Source organism: Austrofundulus limnaeus, unplaced genomic scaffold (assembly GCF_001266775.1).
Source record: "Austrofundulus limnaeus strain Quisiro unplaced genomic scaffold, Austrofundulus_limnaeus-1.0 Scaffold36, whole genome shotgun sequence".
NCBI lineage: Eukaryota > Metazoa > Chordata > Actinopteri > Cyprinodontiformes > Rivulidae > Austrofundulus > Austrofundulus limnaeus.
Window position 1 is genome coordinate 606,089 of NW_013952438.1, and position 10,741 is coordinate 616,829.

Sequence of the window (10,741 nt, forward strand, 5' to 3'; positions counted from 1 at the left end):
GAAGTCACTTGGAGCCATTTCAAAGCACTTAAAACCATCAGCCCGAAGGTTGGGTCTTGGGCGCAGTTGGGTGTTCCAACAAGACAATGACCCAAAACACACATCAAAAGTGGTAAAGGAATGGCTAAACCAGGCTAGAATTAAGGTTTTAGAATGGCCTTCCCAAAGTCCTGACTTTAAACCCCATTGAGAACATGTGGACAGTGCTAAAGAAACAGGTTCATGCAAGAAAACCATCACATTTAGCTGAACTGCACCAATTCTGTCAAGAAGAGTGTTCAAACATTCGACCTGAAGCTTGCCAGGAGCTTGTGGATGGCTACCAAAAGCGTCTAGTTGCCGTGAAAATGGCCAAGGGACATGTAACCAAATACTAGTGTTGCTGTATGTATATTTTTGACCCAGCAGATTTGGTGACATTTTCAGCAGACCCATAATAAATTTATGAAAGAACCAAATTTTATGACTGTTTTTTGTGACAAACATGTATGTGTTCCGATCACTCTATCACAGAAAAATAAGAGTTGTAGAACTTATTGAAAACTCAAGACAGCCATAACATTATGTTTTTTTACAAGTGTATGTAAACTTTTGACCACAACTGTATTACGTTTCCATGCGTGGCTGTGTGAAATGAGCATCTTAATAAACTGGCAGACACAACAGTGATAACCACGTTTGCGAGGTAACGCAAAAAGAATTGTGAGGTAACAATACTATGATGTGGAAATGCAAAAAAACCCCCAAAAACAAATAAAAAAAACAAACAAAACAAAAACAAACAAAAAAAAAAACCCCACTCATGGCCCCTTGCTGGCTTCTTCGTTTTTTCGTTGGACTTGGGTGGAAAAAAAACAAAGTACTTGGAAGACCCCCTGGCAAAAGAAGCTGACCTCACAACTTCAGTTTCCTGGTATTATCAGTGTTTCCTCTAAACCAGGGGTGTCAAACTCCAGTCCTCGAGGGCCGCTATCCTGCATGTTTTAGAGCAGGGGTGTCAAACTCCAGTCCTCGAGGGCCGCTATCCTGCATGTTTTAGAGGTTTTCCAGCTCCAACACACCTGATTCAGTGATTGAATTAACTCTTCAAATTGGGCAGAAGCCTGATAATTACCCAGCGATCAAAATCTGGTGTGTTGGAGCAAGAAAACCTCTAAAACATGCAGGATAGCGGCCCTCGAGGACAGGAGTTTGACACCCCTGCTCTAAACATAACCCAGCAGAACTAAAACCAGCCGATCAGCATGTTCTTATCTACACAGTTACATTAAGCTCTCATCAACTGCTTCAAACAACTGCTTCTCAAATTGTTGAACTGTGAAATAAAATAACTTTATTAACGCTCCCAGGTAGAAAAGGCACAATATCCATGCAAGTGTCAACAGTAACAAAACACAAGCGTATAACTATTGTTTCCCACCTCATTGAGGAACATAACAGGAAAGATGGTACCATTCAGGCCCTTTGTTTTGCTGTTAGGAACACAGTGAATTAAAAAAAAATCAATAAAATATAATACATAAATCACCAGTACAGTTAAAAAGTGATGTTGGAATGCAGATACTCACGGGAATCCAAAAAGTTTGGTCATCAAGATGTTAACCTGTGCTCTTTTGCTCGCACGCACAATCACTCCGGTAGTCTGTCAGCAAAATAAAGACAAACACATAAATCTAAATATGACAATAGTAATCATGCTGACAATGTCTTTGAGTGTTTAAAGATAAAGACAATAGTTAAAAGAAATTGAATTCTCTGAAGGATTGCATGAAAGTCAAAACTTTCATCCTGAAACCATCTCATGCTGTGTTGTATTTGTTTTGGTCCTCACAGACTGTGAGGATGACTCTCAGCTACTTTTACACAAATTTTTATCCTAATATCTGTAATATTATCAGAGTTATAGACATTTTTGTGTTGGCTAATATCCTTTTGCAGTGGCCCTCTTGAATTGGGTTGACTCAACATGTTAATGAGTTTTAGATGCAAGTCCAATGATTGCTTGTTGAAGGTTTCACTAAAATCTCTCCAGTCAACCCCGAAATATTTTGCTAACAGACAGTGTTCACTCTAACAGTTAAGGTCAAGGTTTCATGCAAAGATGTAGCGTAATGTGTGGTGCTCAGACAATGTTTTGGCAATGGCTCTCAGTTACTACCACACCAAAATCTTATCTCAGCATTTGTAAAACTGAGGTAAAGCCCTTTTTCTGTGTCGGCCATCTTGAATAGAGTTGACTCCAAAGGTTAAATCAGTTGCAGAATGTCAGTACTCTGTGTGCCAGTAGGTGGAGTAGCAGGACATCTTTATTTTGTATTTTCTTTCACCCTGCCCTGTGAGAAGGGACAGCTCCACATGCTGCTAGTGTGCAACTAAAAGGAATTAAAAACCTTGAAGTATTGTATAAAGTAGCCAAATAAATGAGGACCTGCATACGTCTTACCGGGTTGAGATCTAGAAAGGTTTGATGATGCTCTCTCTTAGGGGACAGCCCATTCATGGCAGCTGCATATTTCTCTTCACCCAGATAGAAATGAGGGAAGGAGGCAACCACTGGGGCACCTGAGAAAGGAAAGGAGAGAAGGATGTTAACAATCTGTTCATTAATAGTCAGGATACTAATGTCAGGATACAACAGAGGCGGATTAGGGATTGCTAAAAAGCTGCAATATTTTCAGAAAACATGTCTTTACTAGTGTTGTGCAGATATATGAGCTGTCTCAGATCATTTGCCAAACTTAAATGTTTTGACATGCCCCTTTCTGGTTATTCGCCGCGCAGAAAAAGTAGCTGCTGATGTGAAAAAAAAACCTCCCACCAAATGCCATCAAAGTAGCAACATATGGAGAACGTTTTAATCTGCTACTCCTTTCTGTTTAATCTTTGATGAAATCAGGATACAACAACCACTTTTAGAAAACAATTTTAGGACAAGGTCAAAGAATCTAATCTGATCGGAAAGTCAATGTGTCCAAAGAAAAACAAACAATACAGGCAACACAGATGGACGATAAAGTCACTTGTTAAATAATTAAAGCCAGCCCAGAGAAAGAAACACGGGAAAAAAAAAAGTTTCTTCCTGTTATTGTCAACAGGATTTAACGATCACCTGGTCCAAGATAAGGAGCCACATAAAGGAGGTGGGTGAATATATTTGGGACAGGAGCTCTTGGGACAAAAACAAGGAAGGTCCGACTTTATGAGACGCACAGGTTTATTGGCAGCATCAACAAAGTCATGCGGAGGAACAGCTTGAGGTGCTGATGAAGTGGGGCAGAGGTGACAGATTTCCTTCTCCTGTGTTTGGATATAGACACTGCATGAAAACACCAGACCACCCGCAGCCACCTTAGAGCCCACTCACGCCACTACCCACAAGGTCACTGTGGTGTGAACACACACACACACACACATATTTGTTTTGGTATGCTTACAGGTGACCTTAATCACAGCGTTTACTCATGAAGTCCCTGCTCTGATACGTAATCCTTTAGGCTCGGCCTTGTTTTTGTTGGTGGCTAAACGAAACGTTTGACCTCAGCAGAGACTGCCCCCTCCACACTCAACTCACCATTTTTTCTTCTTCTCATCTGTTTAACGTTGAATTTAAACACCTGCTCTATCTGTAAGTTGGAAACCCAGTGGAATTTATCAATTGCAGATCTTTTAGGTTTTGATCTGAGCTTCGAGAGTCTGAGCCGCTGATGGCATAGTCACAGTTTTAACAATGAATAATCAATTAATTTAATTTAATTAGTAATTTAAAAATAATTAAATTATTTTAATAAGAAAGAAAGAAGATTCTCAAATTAAACACCCAAAAAAAAAAAAAAAAACAGAAGTTAGTCTGTGTGTGTATTATACATGTTTATAAAAAGACAGTATGTGCCATGGAATTGCTAACTCTACATTCAACTCTTATATCCGGTGTTGGGACAATGGATTTATTTTAGTGCAACATCGTCAATAATTGGTGCTTTTCACACGTGTTTCACTCTTAATACATGAGTCTTAAGAACACTGCAATTGTTGTGCTTAGTAACCACACTAGCTACCATTAGCAGTGAAACTAACACTGAAACTAGTTGAGCAGAATGCAAACTAATTAGGCAAAAACCTAAAGGCTATTATAGCAGCTATCACAACATTTCCTGTGTGAGTCAGCCATATTGGATTTTGACGTCAGGGATGATCAAGGGTCTCAGATTTAGGTTATACTCCAGTTGATTTGGCCAACTTGGAACTCAGAAAACCTGGCTTTGAAGTCCAAAATGGGACCACCAATTAAATTTGATTCTGACTAAAATGATGAGCTAATGGCTAGTCCAAGTGGGGCCAAGACAAATGTAGATTGCTGCCATTTAAAATAAAAATCTGTTTGCAGTTAACCATACTAGGCATAGACATCTGTGTAAATTGTTTTGCAATGAAACTTTTATAGTGATGGAATAGTACTGTATATAAAATTTCATTAACATGAATTAATCTTTTGAATTTGGAGTCCTTATAAAACAACAACAGCCACTTTGATTTTTGGTCCCACTAATTTCTCCAAATTGAGTTCATCTACTGAGCCATCTACAACAGGTAAGATATTTACTATTCAAAAATCTTTCCACTTCTGTCCAAAAATGAGTTTAAAAGCTGAAACGTTTAAAGCAATTTATAGTATTGTTCTATTACAGGAAATACAAATCCCTAAGAAATAATAAAGATTAGGTGAAAAAGAAAATGTGGGCAGTAAGATCATCCTGGAGCATACTGAAGGGCAGAATCAGGTGACAGGGCTTACTGCCACCAGCTACCAGGTCAGTTATGGTCGGAGGGTGACTGCAGCATGGAAAGAGCTGGAAAGCTGCGTCACGTGAGTCATTCATGTTGACGTTTACTGCTCGCAGTTTGAACTAAAGTGTGAATGGAATAATCAGTTTCTTGGAAATCAAAAAACAAGAAAAAAAGCTAATTTAAACAAGAAAAGCATCCATTGTTGAAAATGTTCACAGTTTTCCTTGTGAGCAGAGAAATAAGACAACGAATAAAGGAAAAATGTTGCAGACACAAAAAGACCTTGTGAATGTTGAAGGTCAAAGACAGCTTGAGAAAATGTGTTGCACATGCTGACGATTACCGTTCCGACAAGGGCTGACATTCAGGAGCCCGGTTCCCAGGCACTCTGTCGGGGTGATGCAGAAGCCTTTGTTGTTCGGGTTCTCCTCCTTGCTGGCCAAAACCGAGCGCGGCGGTGTGAAGCGATACGCGGGGATTCCTTTCACCTCAACGTCTTTCTCGACTTCCATGTAGATCGTCCTGGACAGGAAAATCCAAAATCACACCAAGGCTCTTTTACAGTACTGCTCTCCATTAACAGGTCAAAAAGGCACAAACTCTGTCCTGTCTGAGTTTAAAAGCAGAAAAATAACATTGTTAATTTGTATGTAGTTTTCCTCATTTGTGTCATTTGTCTGTCCAGTAGTTTCTTGAGGTAGTGTCATGAGTTCACTTATCCTTAAAGTTTGCTCATCTAAACTCTTAATATTAATTCAAAGCAATCTAGAATTTTTTGCATTAGAATAAAATCGTTTTTTTTTTTTACTTTATATTGTTGTCTTTGGTTGATCACACCACCTGTGCTTTATTGCGTGCCACTGTTCCCTTTTTGTACAACACACAGAACAAACAGCAGCGGCGCCGAGTCATACTGCCGTGTTGCTACACATAAGCAACAAGAGTGACGACAATGTAGACTCGCACGTTAAGTGAATGTGAACATTCGTGCCAGCTTGGCCCAGTTTCTACCTCCGCTGCCAGCAGAGAAATCTCAGCAGCGGACAAACTATTGTACCATATGACCTTCCTGACTTGCAAGCTGGGTCAATTGTAGATTATGGCTCTGACAACAAAAACTGTAAAGTTATGTTTTTATAGAGAAACTATGCTAAATGTTTCCTGGATCTGAATCCGGGGGGTTAAAATGTCCTGGAATGGGAAGGTCACCGGTTCAATCCCCCTCTCAGTTGCTGTGTCCTTGGGCAAGATACTTCTCTGATCAGTGTATGAATGTGTTTAGCACTGATTAGTCTCCATAGATGATTTTCACATGTTAGCATTGTAGGAGATCTGGTAGAGTCCTGTGTGAACGGGTAAATGAGGGCACAGATTGTAGTGTGAAGCACTGAGTATTCTGATTGGGTAGAAAGACCATTTACCATTTGAAGTATTGATTGAAGCATTTCCCAATGGTGGTGTCATTTGCTCTTTATCTTGCTTTGTACTACTTTTAGTTTTAGGTATTATTTTGTTGCTTTTGTCAGGTTCGTGTATGCTGAACCCAGGGAGCAGACTCAAAAACTCATAAGTACTCAAAGCAAAAAAACAAAAACAAATTATTTACAAAAAGAAAAGGCCAACATTGAAGCTGAAAACTTACTTACAAGGAGCTCTAAGAGAAAACACAAAGAGGACAAACAAAACAGAACAATGAACCTACAGGGAACACAAAACAAGACAGGGAATATAAAGGGATCCTAACGAACGTAAATGAGGAACACCTGGGAAGGAACACAAGAAAACTAAAACAAAAAAAAACCCTGCAGCTTTACCTATTTTTAAGTAGCTTTTTTGTTACTTTTACCATCTATTTAGCTTTTTGATACTTTTAGCTAACATTCGACTACTTTTATCTACTTACTAGCTTTTTTTCAATTTCCAAGCTAACCTTTTTATTCTTCAAGCTTTTAGCCCAGGGATGGGCAGTTCTGGTCCACAAGGGCTGCTAACATGCATGTTTTAGACCAGTGGTTCCCATAACTTTTTATCTTCTGACCCACAAAATATCCATGGCGAAAACTTGTGACCTCAAATATTACTGGTCTGAGTACACAAACTTTGTTAGCGACCCTAAAAACACAGGTTTTTGACAATCTAAACAGCTTGTACACAAATATAAATACTTATACTTATTTTGCATTTTTGTAATAATTATAGGGAAAATATTACATCAGCAATTATTTTATTACCCTTTAAATTGATTTCTGGGGATTTTCCAAGGTGYTTCATGACCCATAATTGGGTCCCAAACCCAACTTTGGGAACCAAAGTGCAGTGGTTCCCAAACTTTTCAGCTTTTGACCCACAAAATAACAGTAGCAGAGACCTGTGCCCMCAAHTATTTTTGGATGATAAACATTTGTATCAGGTCAACAAAACATGGGCATAGTAACAATATTTTATACTACATTTATCCATTTTAAATATACTAACCTCACTCCTTTGTAACAACCAAGGCAAAAATGTAATTAATTCAGAAAATCTTTTCAGGACCCCACTTTGGGTCCCGACCCCAACTTTGGGGAACACTGTTTTAGAGGTTTCTCTGCTCCAGCACACCTGATTTGAATGAATGTGTGATTACCAAGCTTCTGCAGAACTTGAAGTGAATTCAAACACAGAATCAGGTATATTGGAGCAGGGAAACAAGTAAAACATGCAGGACAGTGGCCCAGGATTGCCCATCCCTGAGCTCGCCCTTTGCTACATTTAACTCACAGCTAGACTTTTGCTTTTAGCTTTTAGAAAGTGTTCTGCTCCTTTCAATTTTAAGAACTCGCTGTACACTTGAACACATTTCAACACTTTGTACTCTGTATTCAAACTGCAGTTTCTGAGAAAGTGCAGCTTTGTGAAACAATGTTCTAAGTGTTGAGGCATTTAAGCGACCTAGGAAAAATGCATCTCAGTAGATTTGTATTCATTTATCTGATACAGAAAAGCCCAATCGTAACACTTTTACATTTCAGACACGTTGCGAGAACAATGTGACGATTAATTTCTCTTCATGGGCTGAACTCAGTCACGTAAGGTCGGTTTTGTTTCAACAGCCCCTGGGAGAACTGCTTTACTGTGAGCAGCTCATCCTTGTTCTGTGAATAACTGCAGCTTTATCCTGATAGAGGGGGGAATCTGGACATCCCTCAGCGAGAACAAAGCACTCCATACACTATCTGCCAACTGACTGGGAGGAAACACAGCCTACCAGTCATGTAACAATACTATATAGACCTTTCCCTTGACCTCTGAGGGAGAAGCCAAGAAAAACGCCTGATGTGTTTCTACTTTAAATCTGGAATGAGAGCGTCTGTCCTGCACTGCTGGGAATGAGAAACAGTCACCAAGTTTAGATGCCTGTTTGTGTGTGTTGTATCATAAGCCACTGGACAGATTTAACTGAATTCTCAGAAGGTACTCAGTCTAAAAAGGGGCAAAAAGTCATTATGAATGATTAAATAATGGAGTCAATGCAATTCAAAATTGATTGCCACAGCCAATCAACCCTACAAGCACAAAAATACCTATAACTCTTGCAGTTTTGCAATACAGCAGGCATTATGGTTTTCCTTTAAAACGTATTTTGATGTGTTTGTTATTGAAACCTGACCAAAATAAGGTTTTCAGAAAAATGTTCACAGCAAATGGAAGCTGGTATTTGAACAATGACACCTGTCTGCAGTGCTTCAAAACAGATGAGCCGTCTGTGGCTCAGCTGTCAGTTTGAGGCAAAAGGTCAGTACGCAGTCGGCTTGCAAATGGCAATCCTGGCACTGCTTTTAACCAGCTGATCAATCCCATATGTCTGCCTAACTTGTCTTTTTACCCACTAGGTTGTTGAGCTGCTTTAGGCAGAAGTGCTTGTAAAGGTTAGAAAGGTAAAAGGGTCGAGATATGACTTCACAGAATGTTTCCTCTTCAAATTACTGCAAAGAAAAGCGGGAAACGAGGAGGAAGACTCCCCTTTAGTCATTATAATGCAGACAGATGTAATGCTTCCACCAGGCAATGTGTAAGTAGGTGAAAGTGTTGTGTAAATATCTGGGTGAGGGGGTTTTGGCACATGTCCGATCAGAGGCAAAGGTACAACTGCGCTACTTTAACGGATTCCTTCCACACACACCACAAAAAGAGGAAGATGTGGGTTGGAGTTTTTGTTTCCATTTTTACCACAATTAAAAGAAAAAGGACAAGGCTTTTTTTTTCTTTTTTTTGGGGAGGGGTGGGGGGTGGGGTTTGTTACAAACAAGAACTAACATTTATGAAATCAAACTCCAAGGAACTGGTCTGAAGTAACTCTTCACCCACATTGATCAAGTTCTCAGTCCTAATTCTGAAATTCTAGATCCGCCAAAAAGGTCTTTGTCGCACTTTCAAGCAAGGACATAAAATGCTTTAACTAATCATAGTTTTTCATTTGGCTCCAATGCAGTTAACAGTAACACGTACACTGCAATGCTATCTACAAGTGATCAGGGCGTTATGAAAGACTGGATCCAAAGTTTAGGACTGTATCGGCTACAAAAGCTTTCACCTCAGTTTGGTAGGTCATGGATAATAGACCCCATTACCCAACCACTGCAAACTAAAGCAGAACTCATATGCTGGAAAAGTTTTTGTGGGTGTTTGTAGTGCCCTTGCAATATGTAATCTTGCTACTATGTAAATATAGGAGCGCTATATATTTCTTTGACAAACAAGGAAGGTTGCAATGAGTCCTTATTTAATTTGACAACACATTACAATGACAGCTCCAAGGTCAGACCTTTCATTGAGATTTTTTAAAAATAAAATCCTAGATTTTATGTGAGGAAGTTTGGTATCTTTATACATTTAAGTATCTTTATACATTTAAGTAAGTAAGTTGAACAGGTTGCTCTGATAATGGCGGGAGAGAAAATGTCAGGTTATCATCCAAGGTGGAGGTTATAAAAACTTACTGTTTCAGGATCAGGCAGGCATTATCACCTTACTGAGTGTCTGAGGCACTTACCTCATTAAGATTTTCAGAGCTGGGATATGACCGACTACTGTATTGGATATCAGATTATATAGAATTTTATGAATAATTTAATACTTTATAAGTTAGACTGAATGAACTCACAATTCTCAGATAATTTGTTGATTTGCTCCTGCTTGTCAAATGGGATTTTTATTTAATTTCTTTTTCATTACAGTAAGTCACCAACTTGTTAATAAAGATCTTGAGTTGCCATTGGTCATAAGAAGTTATATATTTGGATCCTTCTTCCTTCCCGTTTTTAATTGATGCCAACAGAATGATATGACTACTGCAGTCATCACTTGAAACAAACACCAGTAACATCCACAAGGGTTTCTATTTGGAGATGGAAGAAGTGAAGCTTTTGGCAATATTTTCCCTCTTCCATGTTGGTTGATAAGGAGGAGCAAGACTCACTGTTCTGGGACATGCAACTTAGTACTTTGATGATGTCTCTTCTCTATGCCAAGTTTTTGTCTCTCAAGGGGTTCAGCCAGACACTTCTGTGTTTGTCTCAGGTTGTGAGGGGACATCCCTCTTCCATGTCTAGTTTCATTTTCAAAAAAGGTCAACTGGATACCCTTCTGCTATGTCTAGTTTCAGTCTCCAAGGATGTCCAGCTGAATATCCATTCACCACATCAAGTTTCAAACCTCTGAAGGTCTCAGCCAGGTCGCCTCTTTGTCGTGTAACATTTTAGTCTCTTAAAAAGGGCAATATTATGTTTTTCTCAGGCAAATATTTAAATACTATACCATCTATGTCACCTTCAGTTGTTATTAAGATGCTGTTTTTATGTTTAAAAAGAAAATAAATCTATCTTCTCATCACTTCCTCTTCTAAACGCCTTGAAATTGGCCTCCGTCTCTTTAAGAACCACCTTCTGCTTCAGTCCCGTCCACTTCGGTGCGGGGG

At 39.2% G+C, this 10,741-nt stretch overlaps 1 protein-coding gene across 1 annotated transcript in view; it reads right to left on the bottom strand.

The window, feature by feature from the left end:
- LOC106516233 (lysosome membrane protein 2) overlaps positions 1-10,741 on the bottom strand; it is a gene marked incomplete at its 5' end in the record, with an annotated part of 33,030 nt that overhangs the window by 4,713 nt on the left and 17,576 nt on the right. Inside the window, 4 exon segments of the mRNA XM_014006490.1 lie at positions 1,421-1,472; positions 1,569-1,642; positions 2,444-2,562; positions 5,129-5,307. Coding sequence (XP_013861944.1) covers positions 1,421-1,472; positions 1,569-1,642; positions 2,444-2,562; positions 5,129-5,307 — 424 coding nt within the window.